The sequence below is a fragment of the Mytilus trossulus genome, chromosome 8, assembly GCF_036588685.1.
Source record: "Mytilus trossulus isolate FHL-02 chromosome 8, PNRI_Mtr1.1.1.hap1, whole genome shotgun sequence".
Classification (NCBI taxonomy): Eukaryota; Metazoa; Mollusca; class Bivalvia; order Mytilida; family Mytilidae; genus Mytilus; species Mytilus trossulus.
Window position 1 is genome coordinate 60,022,087 of NC_086380.1, and position 25,724 is coordinate 60,047,810.

The 25,724-nt window shown below is 31.9% G+C and overlaps 1 protein-coding gene across 2 annotated transcripts; it reads left to right on the forward strand.

Annotated features, from left to right (window-relative positions):
* The first annotated feature begins 2,070 nt into the window (after positions 1-2,070).
* On the forward strand, positions 2,071-16,539 carry LOC134682014 (caspase-3-like). Of its 2 annotated transcripts, none has more exons than XM_063541621.1 (9): positions 2,071-2,098; positions 8,302-8,446; positions 11,149-11,329; positions 12,135-12,235; positions 12,597-12,770; positions 13,915-14,137; positions 15,050-15,208; positions 15,736-15,845; positions 16,232-16,539. In XM_063541621.1, the coding sequence occupies exons 2-9, from the start codon at positions 8,312-8,314 to the stop codon at positions 16,373-16,375; spliced, it is 1,227 nt and encodes a 408-aa protein (XP_063397691.1). In that variant the 5' UTR covers positions 2,071-2,098; positions 8,302-8,311; the 3' UTR covers positions 16,376-16,539. The 2 variants fall into 2 exon arrangements, with proteins under 2 accessions (XP_063397691.1, XP_063397690.1); XM_063541620.1 differs by lacking the exon at positions 2,071-2,098 and adding an exon at positions 6,855-6,970.
* The last annotated feature ends 9,185 nt before the right edge of the window (positions 16,540-25,724 follow it).

Below are 25,724 nucleotides of genomic sequence, written 5' to 3' on the forward strand. Positions count from 1 at the left end.
CGGATTTGTTTTCTCCCAATCGATTTATAACTTTTGAACACCGGTATACTACTGTTGCGACTATTTAAAATGTGCTACGCCAACTTTTGATAACACTGGATTCAATTGTCCATCTTTCTATACATACAGCTATAATGCGATTTTTCTACTTTCAAGATATACTAACTTTAAATCTATACTGTTCGATCTTTACACTTCTAATTGAAATATAAAAGCTTATTAACCTAGTTGGACACAAGAATTTATTTTTTATTTGGTATTTTTTCCCCTGGTTTGAACATAGAGAATAAAGAATTGATATAAAGTCAGTAAACTCGAAAACTACATAACGTTTTACATAACAGTGAAATAATGATGATATTGAGCATTCAAACTTCACATCCAATGTCCCAACATTTAGAAATAAATGTATAAACAAATATGAGCAAATACCATTTTGAAGCGTAACAAGGTATACAGACTTTTTCAACAATTTATCAGCATTCCTATGGGAACTAACTGTGCGCCTCTCCTTGTCGATCTCTTCTAATTTTCATATGAATCGGAGTTCATTCAGACATTTGTCAACAGAAGAAGATCAAAGAAGCCAGGTAATTTAATTTTACATTCAGATATATTGATGATGTTCTTACTATTAACAGTCGATATTTTTCTGATTGGGTTCCATATATATATCCCCCAGAATTAGAAATTAAAGAAACAGCAGACATGCTTCCTCTGCCTCTTTTTTAGACTGAAACCTCGAATTTAACATACACGGTCATCTCAGTACCAGAATCTATGACAAACGAGACGATTGTAACTTTGAAATTATAATTTCCCCCACCTATGTTGCAATATACCAACTTCTCATGAATATGGGATATACATTTTCAAACTTATTCAGTATTCAAGAGCATGCAGCAATTACTCAGACTTTATAACACGTCGACACGTCGCCACTGTCTGAGCAAAATGTTGACGAACCTGGGGTAGAAAACACTCATCATAGAGACCAGAATTGAAATTTTATATTAACGCCAGACGCGCGTTTCCTATACAAAACACTCATCAGTGACGCTCGCATAAAACAATGTAAAAAAGGCAAAATAAAGTATGAAGCTGAAGAGCATTGAGAACCAATAATTCCGAAAAGCCTTTGTATTTCAAAAATTCTAAGTTTTTTTAACAGTAAATTCATAATTATGAAAAAAATCATCATAGATACCAGGATTGAAATTTCATATTAACGCCAGACGCGCGTTTCGTCTACACAAGACTCATCAGTGACGCTCGGATAAAAAAATGTTAAAACATATCAATGATAACTCAAGTCTCAACTTTTTCCAATCTAATTAAAATATTGATCTCTGATTACGTTATACTGCATGTTGATCTCTGATTACGTTATACTGCATATGCAGTAAAATATTGATCTCTGGTTACGTTATACTGCATGTTGATCTCTGATTACGTTATACTGCATATGCAGTAAAATATTGATCTCTGATTACGTTATACTGCATGTTGATCTCTGATTACGTTATGCTGCATATGCAGTAAAATATTGATCTCTGATTACGTTATGCTGCATATGCAGTAAAATATTGATCTCTGATTACGTTATACTGCATTAGATTGAACTTTTTCTAAAAAATGCGACTGTATAAGACTTATACCTCAACATGTGTCTATGAAGGATAAAGTGTAACGCAAAAATATCCTCTGACTGTATGGTGCTTAAATAATTAATGTCGAATGGCAAGACACGAAAGAAAGAAAAATATTACGTACAAATTGACCACATAATTTTTTCAAGTTAAACTTTGAACTGTACAATAATATATTACAACCGGAAATTTTTCTCAACACAATAACCATGATAACAACATATACAAAAAGAAGGAAATTGTCTGTCGTTTTCTTTCAGTAAAAAAGACCTAGTAGTTTAGACATTGTTAGAGGTATACATAAATAAATTTTAGGCGACCGTTTTCTTCCTTTGATTCTTTTTTAAATGACTTGACACAATCCTTGATCGTAGACAATGACCTATATACGGGTAAAATAGATTTATTCATGGCTGAATGAGGAAGTTAATTGCGTAGGTGTACAAAATGTAAGTATATGTTTATTGATCTGTCCAATAATTTATATATATATATATAAATATAAATTTTATGCAAAGTTATTGCATTTATTCATATGCAGAAAAGTTTCCGCATTTTATTTCGGTTGTTTTACTTTCCAAAATGTTGATAGTAAAGGACTTAAAGTAAACAAGTCTGTACTTTTATGTGTATTTAGAATACAGTGGAGATCAGTTCTAACCTCTCATTAAATCTGTCAGAATCTGTCAGGAGAACTGTTCTAGAACAGTACGTAGAACTGTCAGCCTGACACCTTTTAGTCAGTTCTAGGTTAGAACTGTTCTAGCTAGAACTGACTTGGTCAGTTCTAGCTAGAACTGATTTGGACAGTTCTACCTAGAACTGATCCTGACAGTTCTACCCTAGAACTGATCCTGACAGTTCTACCTAGAACTGACCAAATCTTTGGTCAGTTCTACTTCTAGAACAGTTCTGCGGTTAGAATTGATTACAAATTCTACGGCTAGAATTGATTTATAAATTCTACGGCTAAAATCGATTTATAAATTCTACGGCTAGAATTGATTTATAATTTTTAAGAAATCTTTGACTAAATATAAAGGCTTCGACAAAATAGCGATTAATATTATAAAAAGTTTTGCTATTTTGCCAGTTTTATTTCAAATTTTTCGTCGGCAAGAGAACATGTTTAAGCCGCCATATTCTGCATGTATGTGACTGTTCCAAGTCAGGAGCCTGTTATTCAGTGATTTTCTTTTGTTGATGTATTACATAAATTATTTGTTTTTCTTTCATTTTTTGAAGATAAATTAGGCCGTTAATATGGGGGGGGGGGGGATTGTTATTTCAATTGTTTTACATTTGTCATTCCGGGAGTCAGGATGGCTCGTTTTAAATAACAAAATTATCTGACCATCTATAATGTAATACTAATACGTTGTTCCGGCGGATCCAGCAGTTTTAAAAGGGGATGGGGGTTGGGGGTCCCAACCCAGGAAAAAAGGGGGGTCCAACTATATGTCCTCATTCAAATGCATTGATCGTCAAAAAAAGGGGTCGCCTCCTCTGGATCTGCCATCGATCCACTATAAACTTAAACTGACCATATTTGATTTCTTCATATAAATCTATATACATTTAGCTGCACACTGCAGGAATCCAGTTTATTTTTAGGCAAGGATACCAATTATATTGGCAAACATTAAATGATTTCAAAATTTTATTGCAATCAATTTATAATACTAGCATGTCATCTTTTAATTTAAAATAATGAATCTTATACAAATGTGATATCTGTTTACGAGTAGTTTTCATACCTCAGACGGACCTGTTATACAAAAATCTTTTGACCGCATCAATCTAAACTGACCTTATTTTCTCTTTCTATCTGCAAATCTATATAGCTGCACAGTAATTCAGTTATAATTTTAGGTCAAGAGGGACTGTAATATACAAGTTACAGCAATATTGGAAAAAAATGACCTCAAAATTTTGTTCGCATGAATTTAAAGTGCCAGCATGTCCTCTTTAAGACTTTTTATTCAAAGTATTGAATCGTTAACAAATATCAGTAGTTTTCATACTTCAGACTGAGTCGGGTTATAAAATCTTTTGACCGCATCAATCTAAGCTGACTATGCGGTATGGGCTCTGTTCATTGTTGAAGGCCGTACAGTGACCTATAGTTGTTAATGTTTGTGTCATTTTGGTCTTTTGTGGATAGTTTTCTCATTGGTAATCATACCACATCTTCTTTTTTATATATAAACTGACCTTATTTGCTCTTTCTTTCTGCAAAGCTAGATAGCTGCACAGTAATTCAGTTATAATTTTAGGTCAAGAGGGACTGTAATATACAAGTTACAGCAATATTGGAAAACAATGACCTTAAAATTTTGTTTGCATGAATTTAAAGTGCCAGCATGTCCTCTTTTTATTCAAAGTATTGAATCGTAAACAAATATCAGTAGTTTTCATACTTCAGACTGAGTCATGTAATAAAATCTTTTGACCACATCAATCTAAACTGACCTTATTTGCTCTTTTTTTCTGCAAATCTATATAGCTGCACAGTAATTCAGATATAATTTTAGGTCAAGAGGGACTTGAATATACAAGTTACAGCAATATTGGAAAAACAATGACCTCAAAACATTGTTCGCATGAATTTATAGTGCCAGCATGTCCTCTTTTTATTCAAAGTATTTAATCGTAAACAAATATCAGTAGTTTTCATACTTTAGACTGAGTTGTGTAATAAAATCTACTGACCGCATCAACTAAAACTGACCATATCTGCTTTTTTATGCAAGTCTATATAGCTGCACAGTACTTCAGTTGTAATTTTAGGTCAAGAGGGACTGTAGTATATAAATAACTGCAATATTGGAAATTAAAGACCACAAAAAAAAAATCATCGATTGAGAGTGCCAGCATTTCCTACTTTTATTCAAAATATAGCATCAGAAACAAACATCGTTAGATTTCATATCTGAAATTATTTGTCTGCATCAATCAAACCTGACCATATTTGACAGCATCAACCAAAACTGACCATATATGACTACATCAGCCAAAACTGACCATATTTTCTCTTTTTTATGTAACTCTTTTAGTTGCCTAGTAAATCTGTTATATTGTTATATAAGAATTGATTGTATAATACAAATGATAGAAATATTGGAACACCTAATTTCTTTTGCAACAATTAACAGTGTCAGCGTGTCCTCTTTTTTATAAAAATATTGCATCATAAACAAATTTCAGTAGTTTTCATACCGAAGACAGACTGGTATAACAAAATTGTGTGTCTGCAGCAACCAAAACTGACCATATTTACACTTTATTATGTAAATCTTAATATATAGATAATTATATAGCTGCATTGTAAATCACTTATAAAATTGAGAAAGGAAATGGCAAAAGGTGTCAAAGCGACAACAACCCGACCAAAGAGCAGACAACAACCAATCACGATGGATAGTATAATTCAAATGACAGCATGTCCTCTTTATATTCAAAATATTGAATTGCTAACAAATTTCAGTAGTTTCGATATATCAGACTAAGTTGTTTTAATAACAACATTATTTGACCGCATCATTCAAAACTTAACATATATACTTTATCATGTAAATATATACATGTATGGCCTCATTGTAAACCAATAATATTTCTATGTCAGGATAGATACTGCATGATAAAGATAATACCAAATTTCAAAATAGATTTTAAGCGCACCCTTATTTCCTCTCTGTATCGATAATATTATTATTTATTAAAGAAATGACTGTAATATTTTTTCTGTCTATGAAGAAATAACATAAAAAATTTGGTGCACACTGAATAACGCGGGTAGCAGGTTTTTTTAACAGTGTGCATGCACCACATTTTTTTATGTTATTTCAAATAGACAGAAAAAAATATTAGTCATTTCTTATAATTTAATTCTAACTTCCAATTTAAACCTTGGCAAACCATGAAAAAACGTTGATGACGATACGGTCACATGACTAACTTTTATCTATGGGCTGATAACAAAATAACGTCAGCCAATCAGAGACCCGTTACATCCAAAATTAAATTATTAAATAATGAATCGTCACAAAAGTGACTTTTTAAGTCAGTGTAGTTCATGATGTTCTTTTTTAAAACAAAACTATTTAACGGCATCATCCAACACTACATGACTGATTCATATACTTTATTTTAAAATGAAAAGTACATGTATGAGAAGTTCTCTTCTTGGAATAATTTGAAGGAGGAAAATGATTGGTTTTGTTTGTAGCCTAAAGTCCAGTGGCAAATGTTTCATTCATGTTCACATTGAGTATATTTTTCTGACGTTCCAACTTCCACACTCCCAGATTATTTACGATATAATGCAAATGTAGCCTATATAGTTTTTTTTACGTTTAACAACACTTTTTTCGTTAAAATAATATCCCATTATTTATCCACTGTACAATTTTCGTTTGAACATTTGTCAAAACAGAATCTTTTAAAATCATGAATGTAAATCCAAGGTTATCAAGGTAAATTAAGATTAAACTTTCATGAATCAAATGCAGAGTTTTATGAAGAGACTGTTAAAGACGGGGAACGAAGAAACGTAAACAATGATGTTTTCTATGCAATCTTATAAAAATGTTTCTCCGATGAGTTGGATAACCTTCAATTCACTTCTATATTTGTACATGTAACGTTTGATTAGTAAAAAATATAGAAAATCTGCTATCAAATAGCAAAGTAATTGGAAGTGATTTATTTCTTCTAAATTCTAAAGTGCCCTTACTGTAGTGACGTCATTTAGAACTGTTCTACAGTCCTGACTGATTTAGTCAGTTCTGCTGACAGTTCTGCGGTTAGAACTGATTTGGACAGTTCTACCTAGAACAGTTTTAGACAGTTCTACCCTAGAACTGATCCTGACAGTTCTACCTAGAACTGATTTAGTCAGTTCTACCTAGAACTGATCCTGACAGTTCTACCTAGAACAGTTCTAGGGTAGAACAGTTCTAGCTAGAACTGTTCTAGGACAGGTTAGAACAGTTCTATGACAGATTATTCTGACAGTTCTAATGAGAGGTTAGAAGTGATCTCCACTGTACGTCCAATCATTTCGATTTCAATTAGATACAGTTTTACATTAACATATGGTTTTTTTATGTGTTATCGTGGTCATTATTAATAAATTTTAATTCGAAATTATTATTGCTATTTCATATTTATTATATTTTCTTGTCATATCTACATTTTCCAAGAATTAGATACTTAAAAATAGAAAATATATTTCATCCCACGCATGCTCCAAGTACATGTAACAAGGCAACACGGAGAGGACTCCATAAGGTGTGATTGAAAAGAGATTCAAGGTTTACGTAAGTCGTTAACTAAACATCAAGAAATATTAACAATTATAATGCTATGAAACAGTGATAAGAAAAAAAATATTCGAATTAAAATCGCATCTTAAAGTTTAAACGATATACCACCAATATTTAAAACAAACAACAAATTGACCTCAAGTAACACTACTGTTGGGTAAAAAAAGCTTAATAATGCATGATCAAACTACTTTATTTGCTGTCCCTCCTATATGTATACTTATCATAATCTCTTAGTCAGTTTAATTGAGGACTGGAGCTGGCATGTCAGTTAACTGCTAGTAGTCTGTTGTTATTTATGTATTATTGTCATTTTGTTTATTTTCTTTGGTTACATCTCCTGACAACAGTCTCGGACTCCTTTTGAACTGAATTTTAATGTACGTATTGATATGCGTTTATTTTTCTACATTGGCTAGAGGTATAGGGGGAGGGTTGAGATCTCACAAACATGTATGGAGAGTTGTCTCATTGGCACTCACACCACATCTTCCTATATCTATTAACCCCGCTGCATTTTTGCGCCTGTCCCAAGTCAGGAGCCTCTGGCCTTTGTTAGTCTTGTATCATTTTAATTTTAGTTTCTTGTGTAAAATTTGGAAATTAGTATGGCGTTCATTATCACTGAACTAGTATATATTTTTTAGAGGCCAGCTGAAGGACGCCTCCGGATGCGGGAATTTCTCGCTACATTGAAGACCTGTTGGTGACCTTCTGCTGTTGTTTTTATCTATGGTCGGGTTGTTGTCTCTTTGACACATTCCCCATTTCCATTCTCAATTTTATTTAATTTATGCATTCTATAGATATAGGAAGATGTGGTATCAGTTTCAATGAGACAATTCTCCATCCGAATTCTGTATACTTCTGATTACATTTAATACAACAATACCATGATTAACAGTGCTGGAAGATATCATTTTGTGGAATGCCCAAAATATGTTAAAATAGACCCCCCAAAAAATAATTAATTTTTTTATATATAAACCAATTTAACCAAATTCAGTTCAGGTTGGTTGTTCTAATGAGGTCCTTTTCCTAATTTTTCTTCTCTTGCATATTGCAGTGATCATTATAAATTCACATATAAAACAAGAACCATTGAAAATATAAATGTATTGTTAGCATGACTAAACAACCAGCGCTCACATCTGCATTTGACAACTCTTAATAACATGTTTATCATCTCCAACTGCACAATAATTCAAAGATACTCTATCGATAATATGTAATTTATGATACATGCTATAGTTTCAAATTTTAGGGACACAACAGTACAACAAAACTTTACACGTTATGCGTTTTACATACCTTTTATATTGCAGTTGATTAGCCATGGATGATACTTGGAAAAATGCTTTAACGAAAAATAGAGTGAAAATTGTAAAGAATTTAGCCAACCCAAACAGTGTCGCGGACTGCCTTTTTAGCGATGGGATAATCACCAAGGAAATGCATGACGAAATAGATGTAAGAGTTTTTAAAATCAAAACAAATTTGTAGAAAAAAAGACGCTGATCTTCATTCAGTTAACTCATAAATAAAGTAAATATCCTCTTCGTTTGGTGATATAAGATTTATAAAGATCATCTCGATGGCAATAAAAAGCTGAAGCATTATCTGTAGGTCATCTGATCTTAATGGTTAATATGAGCGCCATCATTAGGCGTCCATATTAAAAAAAAAATTTCGCTATGAATCCACTGGTTCATTTCGGGAAAATACTTAACCCGTCCTATAATCCAGTGGACGGGAAAATAATGCCATTACGCCTAAAAGTTAAACATTATAATAAAGTACGAGAAGAAAACGAAATCTAAAAATCAAATAGTTGGTGACGACAAAGCTATTCCTTAAAATACATAATTACTGAATACGAGAAAAGTAGTTTCTGTTGTTCATAACTCATAAGCTCGTCATGAACTCTGTACGAAGCAAGATCGGTTGCGTCGACGTGGTTACCGTTTTCTATTATACATTGAGAAACCGCCATCCGATTTCAGACTCAGTCAGATATACGTATAAAGGTATGAATTAGGACACGCTGTGCATTTTCAGTTCAGACGTCTCTTTCGGTATTTTATTATATAAGTAAATAAAATAGTATTTTAATTTTTTATACAAATTATAAAATGAAGAATTGATACTAAATAATAGCTAAGTTAAACATGAATCACACCCTTGAAGAAACATTGTAGGTGCACTACACAAAAAAGCATCACCTCACCGTAAACATGAAAAACTATTTGAATTTATACATGGAACAAATTTTAATTTGATTCGATAAGGAAAAGACTTTCAACGATACTTTTTTGACTTAAATGATAAATTTCTGATCCTATTCCCGGCTGGTAACCCCTACACTGCAGCTTCTAGCATGACAATAACCAACTACTATGATTATATATCAAAATAAATGTGGTAAGTTGCCAAAGGTAACCTGACACAAATTTTATAAATAATACCAGGTTAACAGTGCAACAGCAGTCGACATGATTAAGTCAAAATTTCTAATTCTGGCAAAAGTAATTTTGAATTTAAGTTCATTGTCTGCGTATTATGAGCAGGTATATTTTGGAAATTTCTAATCGGATACGCTCCACAGAATTTCAACCTTGCTGTTCATTTGTATGTTGATTGTCAAATTTTACAGGACAACTAGTTTGACCATGGTACAACGTTCATATACATTTTGTTAGTGTTGAAAAAAATACATACAATTATCGATAAGACTTAGTTTCCATCAAATTATGTATGGTACATGTGGTAGGAATGTAATCTTTCCTTCAATATATCATAAAGGCCTTGGTGGCTTCTATTATATAAAAACGTTTTCATTTACAGAACGCTTTATTTTGTTGTTCAAATTTTGAATTTTTTTAAACACTAAGGATTTTCATATTCCAGGAATAGAGCACCTTAGCTGTATCTGGCACAACTTTTTGGAATTTTAGGTCATCAATGCTCCTCAACTATATGCACTTGTTTGGCTTTGTAACTATTTTGATCTGAGCGTCACCAATGAGTCTTATGTAGACGAAACGCGTGTCTGGCGTATTAATTTATAATCCTGGTATCTTTGAAGAACTAGTTAATCTTTAATTTCTTATATTTCTTTAAATTAACATTTAATTGCACTTTTCTATCAGCTCATTAACCGCTTGTCTCACGAGAATAAAAGGAATAGAAGGAGGTAAAAAGTAAAATCACAAAAAATACTGAACTTAGAGGAAAATCTAATCGGAAAGTCCATAATCACATGGCAAAATTAAATAACAAAACACATAAAAAACGAATGGACAAGAACTGTCATATACCTGACTGAGACCATGTAGTGCATTTAATTCGACCACAGGAGTCGTTATTGAACTCACTCGCCCAGCATATATAAACAAATTTATGCGAAATAAATTGAGAAAACATTAAATTCGAGAATACTTAAAAAAAATTAAAAACTTTTAACAATGGTATGTTCATACAAGAACTTGCTTCAGCAGAGTTATAAGGAAAACGATTGAAATCTGTACTCATTTTTACTGTCATCTTCAAGACTTGGTTGGTCAATACGATGTGTCGTTGTCTTACTGACGACACGTTTTTTTGGGTTTAAGATCTTTAGATACCAGACCAATCGTATGATCTGCAATTTCTATACCCGGTTGTAACATTTTAACGTTTAAAGTTTGGATTCACGGGGTGGGTGCTGTTTGTCCTGAAAATGACGCAAATCCTGTCGACGCACCAGGTCTTCCTCCATCTGGAGTTCATGTGATTCCTACAGTTTAAGCTGTTGATATGTCAGTAGATGAACATTAATTGAACGCTATTTTTGTTTTTAACTTATATACTATTCTATCACTCCATTGACCACTTGTCATGCGAAACTATGATGGGGTATGCCTAGATCCATCGTAAGGCATTAAATGGTTTTTTAACAGTGAATGTTCATACTAGATACATAAAAAATGACAATTTATAAAGGTAACCCCTCGCGCTTCATATGATCTTTAACGAATATTTCCATAATATCTAAATGGATGAGCAATTGTTACTGTAATTTTTGTATTAAATTCTGTAGATGATAAAGGAATAGGTTTAAACTACAATTGGTTTATTATTTGTTTTATAGATTCTAGAATGCTTTTGATATTATCTTTTTTTAATTTCAAAAGCAAAAAGAGCCAAAAGAGGATAAAACTAGATTGATACTGGATACACTTGTCCGCCGAAGTCATCGTTGTGTTAAAAGTCTTTATAATGCTTTCCAAGAAACTGGGAATGAGGAATTAGCTGAACTGTTAGTCGATTATGCAAAAATCATCGACAACAAGGAGAATTTTAATGATCCTCAAGGTGCATTATATATTTTTTTCCGATATGATTCGCGTTAATCTGCATATTGATGTCTACGTGCAACTAGTTGAACTCAATAAAAGTATGTGCATTTACAAAGTTAGGCTCTCTGAAATACTATGTTTTATGTTTAGTGTATTGCTATTTTTTGTTGGTGTTGCGGTCTGGACGACTGTTTCATATTTTTTGTGATTACACTTTTCCTTTTTATGTGTTGTTTCAATATTCGTATCGACCAGATCATTTTTTTAGTTTAACTACACAATATCGTCAGTTTCTGGAAAATTGAACCTAGCATTCGAAACATGAAAATGATTCCATAGGAAACCATGCATGCTCGCATCGTTCAATGCTGACATTTTTCAACAATAAAATCAGTAGGAAAACCCTAATTTGTCATTTACGTTCTTATTTTTAAACCTCTGTCTGTCTATTGGTCAGTCCGCCTCATGAATATTTTTCGTCGCATCTTTCTCAGAAACTATATTATCTCAGAAACTACATTACAAGGACATCTGACTATATGACTCAGCTATACCATGTGAAGCGTTTACAAATTCATCACTCAACAACATTCTGTTGACCGAACAATTACATCTTTTTACACATGACATCCAAGTTGAAAATGTTCGTCTCATTTCTTCTCAGAAATTACATTACGATTTCTGTTTGTATCAGTGTTTACCTATACCGTGTGATGCTGTTTTAGATTCACCACTCATCAAGTTATTGTTTATCGTCATGGGTTGGGGTATCGCCAGTGAGCACTAGCTCATAGCTTCACTTGTTTAATCCTATATTTTAGCTTGGCCACCAGAGACAGACGAACAAGCAGAAATGGAGAAACACTGTGTTTTTAAAATAACAGACCACAAGAGTCCTCTAATGCATGAATATAGAAAAGACGTAAGTTATTACCTTTGCACCAAGGCAAAATGAAAAAAAGAAACATTAAAAAATAAAGAGAAGAAAAAGGTAACACATTAGGCTATGAAAATGTTACCATGATAAAGATCATAATTGATTTAACATTAGATGATAGAAAAGACAGTTTCCGCATAATAAATTAAAATGAAATAAGAAAATCAGGTTCTGGTTGTAATGTTTATTGTTAACTATCTATCGCGTTATAAACTGTTTTTTTTTATTAGAAGTTGCCCCTATATGGTAACAACAATGACCGCATGATTTAATTGGAGTGTTGCGAAAAGTGTCCTTCAAAATGTTGATACCCTTAAAATCACTATAGTCTTATATGTCATTTCAGGATGTTTATCACCTACATGGTGAAAAACGAGGAAAAGTATTTATGATCAATAATACATTCTCACATCTTGGTGAAAAAAGGAGAAGTGGCTCGGAGATCGATGTAAAGAACTTAAAAGATTTATTCGAACAACTGCATTTTGAAGTCGTAACAAAGACTGATTTATCAGCAGAGGTAACATAACGACAATTTAACATTAAGATTTTAATTTGTTTTCAAAACAGTTGACAAGTACATTAAGAAAGACACTCTTTTGATATGTAACCTGATTTATTGTTGGTAACCTCCTCATTTAAACGAAACGGTTCAGTTGTGATAACAAAAAAACCCTTGATAGAAGACTTTGATTTTTATTTGTCGTTGAATAATTTATGATAAAATGTCTTTCAGTTAATTGCGTCGTTTGGGATACTGTCTAGTTGAAACCTATCCGACCTTTTTTTTCTTTTCTTCAGTAGTCAAAAATTCAGTTACTTATACAATTAAAGTAATTTCTTCTCAGACACACAACAAAACTGTGAGTCGAGCCATGCGTTCACGTTCACGTGAAACCTCAGTGTACAATTTACACAAAAAATAAAAATGATATCATCCACGAGTTAAATTGTACCTATCATGATACTTGACAGCTCAAGAAAATCTGATCGTTTAAGTCTTTGTGTGATTCACAAACCACACCTCCGTTGAAGAGATATTATAATTTCTAAGATACTTTGACGTTTCCTTGTATTATGGTTGTGTCTTCCTTTTATTACACTAGGTATTTGTTCACATAGACAATTATGTCTTTTGTTTTAATGATTTTATAAAAGAGCCTGCATCTTTACTTCTAATATATTTTCGGATAATTTTTGAATTGATTTTCAGCATATAATTTACTACTTGTCGTAAGTAACTATATGCACGTAATTATAATGGATATTTTCAATCTTTTGTATAAAGTGTGTCCTATATAACATCAATGTTTTGATTTTTTTCTGGGATGAACCGGTCGCGTATGTTTGTGACGTCCTTGGAAAGTCTTTCCTCAAAATTAGACTTTTTTCCTGATATATTATATGGTATAACCATATTAAATTTTTGATTGATGGTTTTAGTTGTATGTTATTTTTTATCTTTAATGGGGTGGTAATACTTTTAAATACTTATAATCTTTCATTATTTTTGTTTTGTGTCGCGCCATTTATATGACTAACTAGTACATTAACCTTCACACACATAGTTTTCTACGAGGCAAACATTAACCATTGTGCATACTAATACTTTTTTACTGTTTTATTAATCATTTTTGAAAACTCTTCTTTGGCATCTCATGTAGCAAATGGTGAGAGTTTTAGAGGAAGAACGAGATACAGTTAAGAACTGGAAGGAAATAGAATGTGTCATTCTTATCATAATGAGCCATGGAGAAGGTGCATACATTTGTGGAAACGACAACAAAATTATCAGACTTACAGACATAATAGAAGTTTTTGATTCTCAGCATTGTCCATGTTTGGATGAAAAACCAAGATTGGTATTTGTTCAAGCATGTCGAAATGGTAAAGTGATCAATAATGAAAATTCGCATTTTATTTTTACCGATATCAATGATCTTTTATAAATATCTTCTAATATACCTGATTTTCCAGTCTTGGAAACACAAGACAGATTTTTTTCACTGGAATGGGTACTTGTGACTAAAAAAAAGTCATTTATGAGAAGATCAATCCACTGTATCCCTTTGAATGCTGCCTTTTCTTAACACAGTTGATTTACAAATCACGCCTCTTTTTGTGAGATATCTTATATTCCAAGACATTTTGTTTTATTGTATGATTACTAAAAATCTCTTTTCCAATTGGTTTACACCATAGGAAATAATCTTTGATAAACGTTATATTCAACGTGAAAAAAAAGCAGTGAGGTAAATACAGATCGGAAATATCTAATGTGTACATATAACCAGGTTTTTATGGCAACATCAATAACGTAGAAGTATTACATCATATACATTCTCAGTGTTCTTTTTCTCTTTCTCTCTCGAAGTTATTCTTTTTTTAAAATTTTTATTAAATATTTCAACATATTATGTAAATAATTTCATGGTTTAATAATTCACACTATTATTCTCTCAGCTATGTGTTCTCTAGTTCAATTTACTAAATGTCATATTTTATTTGCAGTCTCAATTGAAAGTGATTAACTAAGACTTCATTTGCATAACAACGTTATAGAAATTAGAAAAATATTTCGGAATGTATAGATACAACACGAATTTGACCATATGTAATTTATAACGGTTAAAACATTTTAATAATTCACTTAAGGAAATGAAATCAAAGCATACAAGTTTATTCGAAAATGGTTTACTGGAATAAAGAGAAAATGTCAGAGAGTACTTAACAAATTGCGTTGATTTTCTACTTATCTACATCTCTTGAAATAACTACTGATGTCATTCTCATTATCAGTTGGTCATTCAGAGAAAGAGCTAGCAGATTTGTGTGTCAAATTGGATAAGAAACTTTTGACAGGTGATCAACTCGATTCAGCACCCTACCGGGATGAAGGCATAACACAAGTAAAACACCCATCAGCAGACTTTTTAGTGGCATACGCAACACCGGCAGGTACTATGAAATGTTTAACAACTTTATTAGACTTGTCATGATGCACATGTATAAATCCTGGATGAAAATGTCTAGTAATTATTAGTTTAAGATACATCATTATGAATATTTGATATGCACATTGATTTATCATATATTAAGATTAATTTTAACAAAGCCTGTTTTTAAGTTGAGATCAGTTTTTTGCTGGTAATCTATGCTTCAACAAATGCTGTTATTTATAAGAAATTCTACAAAAAGGTCTTGCGTCCAAAGCCATATTCAAGATTGCTGTAAATTATCACTAAGGATAGAACCATTAACATATTTTTTTCTGCCCCGTTCCAAGAGAGACCCATCGCCAGAACATTGTCAACAGCTCCCTGATTAATAAAATAAATAGATGCAAAACTACCCTCACAACTACTGATGGATTGATTAACTCAACTTAAATACTGCATCTTTGATTTTTTATCAAGACGGTAATATAATATTAAAAATAAACTTTGTTGAAATTGAATAACATTGTTCTATTTTTTTATTATAAGAGACGCTTTCATACAGGAACATTTACACTGGATCTTGGTTTCTGAATGCAATTGTATGGACATTCAAATACCATGCTAAACGAGAAGAGTTACATCATTTGCTCATCAGAGTAAGTATAGTATGTTTTTATTCCCCAAAATCTATGAAAAGCATCCGTTTACTGATATGAAACACTAAGTAAAATAATTGTTCTTTTTGTCGTTTAGAAAGCAGCGTAAGTTCACCAGGATATGTTAATGTTAATGACTGAATTATCAAGATATCTCACTCTAACAATTTTTGATTTTTATTTATTTCAATTAAAAAAAAATCCTAAGCCTAATTATACATTATGAAAATTTAAGTATTTATACAATGATACATTCCCTATATTACCTGTTAGATGCTGATATAAAAAAAAATGAATAAAATATAAATGACAACAAAACAAAGGTTTCCTTTATCTCCTTATGTCCTTAAAACACGTTAATTTATTATCGAATTCATTGTTTTCAGGTAAACAGATTAGTTGCAAAAGGTAAAGGCGTGAAAGGTGCTACCGAAAAATGCACTGTATCGGAAGTTAAATCAAATCTAAGAAAGAAATTTTACTTCTTTCCTGGTGTTTATGGAGACTCTCCTCAATTGTTTAATAAATGATAAAACATTGTGGTTGCTTCCTGTATGTGACATACCAGTCAATTTATGAATATTGTAATGTTGTAGTTGCCTGTGTAATTGAATTAATAAAAAATGTAACACTTTTTCCCCCTCCATTTTGTATAATTCAACTCTAAGGAATTCGTATGCTACCATTCCGATATATTTAAAGTCGTTCTTAGCTGTACAACTGATGCTTTATTTTTACTTTATACTATAGCAGTTTTCTGAAATATGTACATTTTATAAATGATTTCGACAATATTTTAACCAAATTTGAAAAATAGTTTTGAATATAAAGTGTACCCAACACTTTCGCTAAAACTACTTTGGCTTGTTTAATTTTAATAAAATTGTGACAACGTATTCACTTTGACCCTTTAACTAAAATATAAAAATTTCAAAAGTTTTGGACCAAACATTTTATCAGAAAAATTACACTGGTTATATAGCAGTTTGACAAACACCAATTTTGATCACTGCAGAATCTTCAGTTTCCCTTTACAACATAACGTAATTTAAAGGTTTAGATGACTTAACTGTATGCGATATTCTTAAAATAGTCATCCACACGTTATTAAGATAAGATTGAAGGTTTAACATCAGTACAAAACATTTGATTTGAGCATACGTTTGCTGTTTGATGTATTATTTTCACGAAGACTGGAAAAAAGTTACATCACAGTTTGGTGAGAAATCCAACATTGCAATTCCAGACACATATTTCATAGTCATGTTCATGTCAAGGAAATTATCTTCAGTGGAGGAACAACGATTAATTTAATCCTTAATTATGTGAAAAAGCAACACGTATCAATACAACTCTCCTACTATCACAGTAAAGAAGTCGGCATTTTTTTACCATCCAGAATATGAAAATGTTATCTACATTAACGCCTTATTACTCACCGTAACTTTGTTAAAAGAGAGTGAGTCACAAAATACTCTATATGTTGCTGGTGACCTGCCGGAAACGTTTTCACATCACAATAATGGGTACACTGATATTGCTTCTTAAATGTTACTCTATTTGGGTTGCTCACAAAATATAACGTAACTCTTTCTAACTCATACAAGTGGGAGTTTAGCTGGCCATGAAAATAAGGTACCGCACAATTTCTTGGGCATAAGACAGATGTTTCCTGTCGTTCAGTTGAAAAACAAATACTCCAGCGTTAATTTTTTTAAACATGTATTGACTCCCCTATTGAAATAACCATAGAGTTTGATACTTTTGTAATTTTGGGTTTTTTTTTGTTAACTCAGTTTATAACAAATTCTATGTATAATATATATTTACAAAACATTTTTGAATTTTATACCTCAAGGATTTTCTTTTCTATTCATTTTCACTTTATAAACTTGTAGTTTACTCTCACAGTCTTGACTTGGTAAAGAAACGTACAAATGAATGCTTTGGGCTTAATCAGGTTTACATTGCACTTACACTGTATTGTCAGCAAAACATGTTACTGAATATCAACTGTGACAATAACTGCATTTAACTCAGCCAAAAAGGATTCATTGATAAAAAGAATAGATTCGCATAGATAGACTTAAATCGTTATAAAACATCCATATTTTAAACAGATCATTTCATTAACACATATCATTTATAGACAGACAAGATTACAAACAATAAAAGTAAAACAATTATACCGAACTCAAAAGGTAAATTAATACTAGGTACAAGCATTTTCCTTAATAAAAGGTGAGAATAACCCTGGTTGTATAGCTAGCTAAACCTACAACTTGTATGACTAAAAGTTCCGTCATATTGAAAACAGGATGTGCACAACACAATTGGTTTACGCGACAATATTTGGGATCCGGTATCAGTTAACCACAGACAATAAACAATTTAGTGCGTTTTTAAAAGTTATTTGCATTTGTTTTTCATACTGTTTCCTGCATACACACTTAAACTACTTTTAAAAGTAACTTTCTAATGTTTTCTTCTATTCTAACCCTATTGTACAATAAAAGCTGAAACAAACTACTGTTGTCGCGTGTGTATGTGTTACATATTTGTTTTTATTTTTTTTTAACTTAGAAATTAATTCCTTTTTTAAATTAGTTTTTTTTTAAGATTTCAATAGCGATCGGCAAAGATAGAAATTGTCAACATTCAAAATATAACAAATAGTAAAATTGAGAATGGAAATGGGGAATGTGTCAAAGAGACAACAACCCGACCAAATAAAAAACAACAGCAGAAGGTCACCAACAGGTCTTCAATGTAGCGAGAATTTCCCGCACCCGGAGGCGTCCTTCAGCTGACCCCTAAACAAATATATACTAGTTCAGTGATAATGAACGCCATACTAATTTCCAAATTGTACACAAGAAACTAATATAAAAATAATACAAGACTAACAAAGGCCAGAGGCTCCTGACTTGGGACAGGCGCAAAAAATGCGGCGGGGTTAAACATGTTTGTGAGATCTCAACCCTCCCCCTATACCTCTAACCAATGTAGAAAAATAAACACATAACAATACGCACATTAAAATTCAGTTCAAGAGAAGTCCGAGTCTGATGTCAGAAGATGTAACCAAAGAAAATAAACAAAATGACAATAATACATAAATAACAACAGACTACTAGCAGTTAACTGACATGCCAGCTCCAGACTTCAATTAAACTGACTGAAAGATTATGATTTCATCATATGAACGTCAGGCACAATCCTTCCCGTTAGGGGTTTAGTATCATACCATCATAACATATATGAGAAGAACATAACCCGTGTCATGTCAACAACTGTTTTTAGAATAAATGTCTTTAGTTCCGACGCAAAGACCTTATCAGTGACTCAATATTAACGCCAAAATATGCAATCTTTAATGACTTGACAACAGTATCGTAATTATATCCCTTCTTAATCAGTCTATTTAAAGGTTTTGTAAGTTTCTGAGGTGAATACTGACACCTTTGTTCTTTATAAAGAATATTTCCATAAAAAAATGGATGTGAAATACCTGAACGTATAAAAAGTCTGCATGTTGAGCTATATTTACGAATGATGTCTTTATACCGATGATAAAATTTAGTAAAAGTTTTGACTAGTTTGTGATATCGAAAACCCTGGTGTAATAATTTTTCAGTAATACATAAATTTCTCTCGTTAAAATCTAAAACATTGTTACAAACACGAGCGAGTCGTACAAGTTGAGATATATAAACACCGTAAGATGGTGACAAGGGAACGTCACCATCTAAAAACGGATAATTAACGATAGGAAATGAAAAATCATCCCTTTTATCATAAATTTAAGTATTCAGCTTTCCGTTAGTGATATAGATATCAAGATCGAGGAAAGGACAGTGGTCATTATTAGTATTAGCTTTATTTAAAGTAAGTTCAGCAGGATAAATTTCATTAATATACATACTGAAGTCGTCATTATTGAGAGCCAAAATATCATCCAAATATCTAAAAGTATTATTAAATTTGTTTATCAGATGTTGTTTTGATGGGTCTTTGCTTATTTTTGTCATAAATTGTAACTCATAACAATACAAAAAGAGGTCCGCAATAAGTGGTGCACAGTTAGTCCCCATTGGAATTCCGATAATGTGACGATATACGGAATCCCCAATGCGAACAAAAATGTTATCTAGTAAAAATTCAAGGGCATATATAGTATCAAAGCAATTAACATAGTTTTTTTGTTTATTGCTACTAAAAAATGACCTAAAAGAGTTTGAACATATATATTCACATTCTGATTTTTTGAATGCCCATTTAATAAGGTGTGTGAATTTTTTCTTAATGAGAATGTGAGGCAATGTGGTATACAGGGTAGAAAAATCAAAACTTTGAACAGATTCAAAATCACCAATATGAGCATGCAATTTATCAAGTACTTCCAACGAGTTCTTGACACTCCAAAAGTAATTTATTCCACTATTTTCGAAGTAATCTGTTTAAGTATTTAGATAGCAAATCCAATCGAAGAGAAAAGGGAATCAAAGTTGAAAAAAAAGTTAAACAATTAAAATACCGAACTCCAAGGAAAAGAGGAAAATCCCATATTAAATAGTAAAATTAAAGGCCCTAATACATCTAACTGTAATAGTCCTGAATTGATACAGGAATTTCTTTATGTTAGAATTGGTTGAAAAATCAGGTTTAATATCTAGCTAAACATCTTACATGTATGACAGTAGCACACAATTCTATTATATTGCAAAGAATGTGTGAGCAAAACAAACAGACGTTCTCTATTCACTTATAGGGTCTTTGAATCGGATTTAAACATATTTATTCAAAATCCAGTTGTTGGCATGACACAGGTTATGTTCTTCTCATATATGAATGAGCCAGTCCATGCAAAAAGGTACAAAAAGTCCTTTGTTTGGTTTCCTTCGTTACCTATTTTGCCATCGGACTGGGACTTCTCTTAAACAGAGTTTAACTATACATATTGGTGTGCGTTTTTTCTACATTGAATAAATATAAAGCGGGAAGGTTGAGATCGATCTCAAAAACATGTTTAACCCCGCCGAATTTTTGTGCCTGTCCCAAGTCAGTAGCCTCTGGCTTTTGTTAGTCTAGTATGATTTTTAATTTTAGTTTCTTGTGTATAATTCGGATGTATGATGTCCATTATCACTGTACTATTAACATATTTGTTTAGAGGCCATCTGAATTACCCCTACGGGTGCGGAGTTTCTCGCTGCATTGAAGATCAATTGGTGGACTTTGACTATTGTCTGCTCTATGTTCGGGTTATTGTCTCTTGGACACACATTCTCCATTTCCATTCAATTTTATCCTACATGTTATTGGTAAACATATCAAAAATTGGAATACAGAGGTCAACATTGTCTTATGACCGTTATCACTATACAAACACACAACTATGTCAACAAAGAAAAAACAAAATGCCATATAGACAATGAATAGACAAAGCACATATTCAGCAAAAGAACAGACAAGAAAAAAAATAGCCGTACCGAGACACGCACAAAATTAAATATAACAAAATAACTGACTAAAGAAAAAGGTTAAAAATATACAATATGTTAGGAAGTAGAATATACAGTTGAGGGTTATCACGTATTATTATATAAAAAAAATAAAAACACAAAAATACCGAACTCCGAGGAAAATTCAAAAAGGAAAATCCAAAATCAAAAGGCAAAATCAGAAGTCTAAACACATCAAACGAATGGATAATAACAACTGTCAAATTCCTGACTTGGTACAGGCATTTTTTAATGTAGAAAATGGTGGATTGAACATGGTTTTATAGCTAGTTAAACCTCTCACTTGTATGACAGTCGCGTCAAATTCCATTACATTGTCAACGTTGATATGGAATATTTATCAACGAATTTCTGGCATCTTCCGAAAAGTGTCGGTAAATGTATAGAAAGGTATATAATATGAAACTTACAGCGAGGGGCTTACCCCGAGCTCTTAGTTTCATATTATATATCTTTCTATACATTATCCAATTTAGCACATATTTACAACTTGAGTACTCCTGTAATTAATCTTTTGACATGTTTTGGTTGAATTAAATGTAGCTCATTTACATAGTTTTGTAAATCTACTCACTATACTATCATTGTAAAGTATGGGATTTCAAAAGGCCTTCGATTTCAGAATGAAAAGGTAGCTGGTGGTGTAAGTATGTTTATCGATATAAAGCGGTGTTTTACTATACTTGTATTTATTTATATGGTAAGATGACAAAAAAAAAAATGATCAAAAGCAGATAATTCTTAAATTGAAGTGAAAGCTTTAAATTCTTGAAAACATTTTTTAATTTCACATAAAACTAAAACTTATTTAAAAAGCTTTTGAGTGAGTACAAACAGTTGGACCCCTCTCGCGTGTCTTTGGTTGAAACACCTTTTACAAATGGCTGGATCCGCCCCTGGTTTGTACCCAGAGGTAGTCTAGTGGATAATTTGCATGCATGAAATAATTGTCACTGGACACTAGGCAACAAATAATTGACCAATTTATGACGAAATATATCAAATTTCTTAATTAATAATTTCCCTTCAAAAGATTCATGGTTGACTCTTTTTGTGTAAAAAGTAATTGCATGGAAGATAAAGGATTATACATTATAAATGGAGTTGTTCTTTTACCAAGGTAAATAGAACCATAATTGTTACTCTTTATTTTAATGAAAGCAACTTTTAATTATAAAAAAAAATCAAATCAAAAGATTGATTAGTAGGATGTTAAAAATCTGATTAAAACATAAATACAATTTATTTAGTTAAATTTGGAACACAGAATTTATTTCAAAATAGCCAGAAGCAACCTTTGTTCTAATATCTTGATAACAATACAATGAAATCTTACCCTTGTGGCCATTTATTCGTAGTCACTTAGTACACGGAAAAAGTATGAACTATGAAAATTAGAAGGCAAATTCAAGCAATTTGATTGGACGAGAAGTTGTAAGTATGTGCTAAACATTTTAAAGAAAAAAACACTTAACGTTCTTTGACCCCCGGTTCATAAAATTTCTACTAAGACACTGTAACGTTTATACAGTCTGCAAAGCTGCTGCAAACTCTTAAATACAGAATGAGTTGGGGAAAAAATTTCCAATATGTAGTTTGATGTATTACTACAATCGTTAAAGAGATTCAAAATTTGAAAATAAAAATCGTCTCGTTTGTCAAGATTCACAAACTGAGATATCCGCTCGTCGTGTAATGGTAATTTATTATTTCTAGTTCTTGGTGTATAATAATGGAACCCAATCACATAAATGTTGATTGTTTATGGAAAGAACACTATCAATATTTCAGGATGTGAAATTAAATGATCTTGATTCTTTTATCATCTTGTTCCTGTTGTTTTGGACAATTGTCCGACGGCATTCCGACTCTTACATGTCTTCCGAAAATAAAAATAGGTCGAATAGAAGAGGCTCAAAAATCGGTTAAAACATAATGCCGACAATTTGTTGAAAAAGCCTACCACTAAATTGGACAAATATGCTGTCAAAGATATGACCTTGTTATCGGTGAAGCGTGGTTCACCTTTTTGTTCACTGTTAATAGAATATGACGTAAAATGACAAGCAATAAATAACGTATGTTGCCATCTTTATATTGAAAGTTTTGTGGAATCTTTAATTTCACATGGGGAATTGTAGTATATAAGGTTGAAAACAAATGTGTTGATAATCCTGGTACTTTTGATAACTATTTACACCACTGGGTCGATGCCACTGCTGGTGGACGTTTCGTCCTCGAGGGTATCACCAGCCCAGTAGTCAGCACTTCGGTGTTGACATGAATATCAATTATATGGTAATTTTTATAAATTTTCTGTTGACAAAACTTGGAATTTTTCGAAAAACTAAGGATTTTCTTACCCCAGGAGTAGATTGCATTGGCCGTATTTGGCACAACTTTTTGGAATTTTGGGTCACCAATGCTCTTCAACTTTGTATTTATTTGGCTTTTTAAACTATTTTGATATGCGCGTCACTGATGAGTCTTAGGTAGACGAAACGCGCGTCTGGCGTATTAAATCATAATCCTGGTACTTTTGATAACTATTGATAGGACTTATTTGAGAAAATGATCAAGATTTGAAATGATACAGAAGTTGTTTTTAATAGTGATTTTAGATTACATATTAATTCCACTACACGAATTAAAAGTTTAACAGTATTTCTTCCACCGCAGATAGACAATCTAATGAACAATTCCTTTGTAAAACATTGCATATGAGAAAGCAATGTACCGTTTATTGCACGGAAGTTTGTTTTCTAGACCATAGGTATCCAATTCAAATAAGGTAAGTCCTCGAACATTGTCAATGTTTTTGTTTAATTCAACGTTCATTGAAGCCACAAAAGACGTACGGTTCGCCAAAATCTCTCCCTTTTCAAATGATTTGTTGTTTGTTTGTTAAATTACTGGAGTGCTCGTTGTTCTTAAAAGGAAACCATAGTTATTTTGAGTTTATTTTACCCATTGATGTCTTCGGATCATGCTTAATATACTACACACCTTTCGCTAATCTTCATATTGAATTGTATTAATGGGGACGGTAAGGATGTCACTTGTAGAGGAGTAGGAACTGTTAGAACTTCATGGACATGATGACAACATATTTTGGTCGAATTCGTGTTATTATAGTTTTCCCTTCTCCTGTATTACAATTGTGAAGGGGATGGGGGGAACTTTGTTTCCACTGTTATAGAAATAGTAATATGTTTGTCTGGTTAGTGCCATAAACGGCATTGGTGAAAATGAGAAAACTAATTTATAATAAAATATCAGGCTTTCAGATTGTATAAAAAAACACAACAGGAAGGTTACAGGTTCTTTAATTTCTTTAATTTATATAAAATATATAAATAATAACTAAATGTTATTAAATTGTATAAAAAAAACGACAGTGCAGAAGGGTCAAATTTACATTTAAGGCTAGGATGAAAAATTTTGTCCTGCATTTTTTTTTAGCTGTAATCCCTTTCCTGCCTTTTTATGTTTCACTCTGTTCGGTCCTGCCTTTTTTTTTTTTTAGTTTATCCTGACTTTTTTTTTACCTAAAGTGTCGTCCTGACTTTTTTTTTTGCAAGTGTCTCATCCTGCCTATTTTTTTCAAAGGGCCAGTTTTATATTTACCGAAAGTTAATTAAGTTTGGCAATAGACGGTCTTCGATGCAGAATTGAACGAAAAAACATCAACATTTGCAGATTTAAAGAAAAAATGCATTCAACAGCAACACGTACTGGTAATTACATTTTCTAAGTTCTGTGAAATTGAGACTGACCCAGTGAGTAAAATAAATACATGGGGAATTAGCCACATACCTTTTCGACTCGCTCTGCATGTTTAGAAAAAAACCACAGAGTAATTAATTGAGTAAAAAACACGCTGGAACGTTAAACTTGTATTCTCACTATCTTTAAAAAGTGTTTACTATCTACACGTAAGACAGCTCCTCGCCACAGCAATTTCACCAACAAAAACAACAAGATGTGATGTAAAGCATATAAGAAAATAATCAACAAGAGTTAGATGATATAGATATAAGCTACAATATACACATGATATAGGTCATTATAGTGATTTTCACAATTGGGAGTATACTTATTCCGCTGTATTAGACCCCGATGTGACAAAATAAAAAAAAATATATACCATCGAGTAAATAACAAACCGTTGCCGGTATTAAAATAAGTACCCAATGAGTTTTAGTCCAACTAAGAGGGTCTTTTTTTAAATGATAATGAAAGAGAGACAACGTCAGTGATAAATCAATATGTTATACAAAAGGCTATCGGACATGTACATGTTTTAATGCAACGACGTCTCTGTTTTAATGATAAATATTATCTAATTTTAAAA

Coding starts and splice junctions, on each gene's coding strand:
- LOC134682014 (XM_063541621.1), top strand. CDS start 8,312: ATGGATGATACTTGGAAAAATGCTTTAACGAAAAATAGAGTGAAAATT. Junction 12,236..12,596: donor TGCATGAATATAGAAAAGAC/GTAAGTTATTAC, acceptor ATGTCATTTCAG/GATGTTTATCACCTACATGG. Junction 14,138..15,049: donor TGTTCAAGCATGTCGAAATG/GTAAAGTGATCA, acceptor TCTCATTATCAG/TTGGTCATTCAGAGAAAGAG.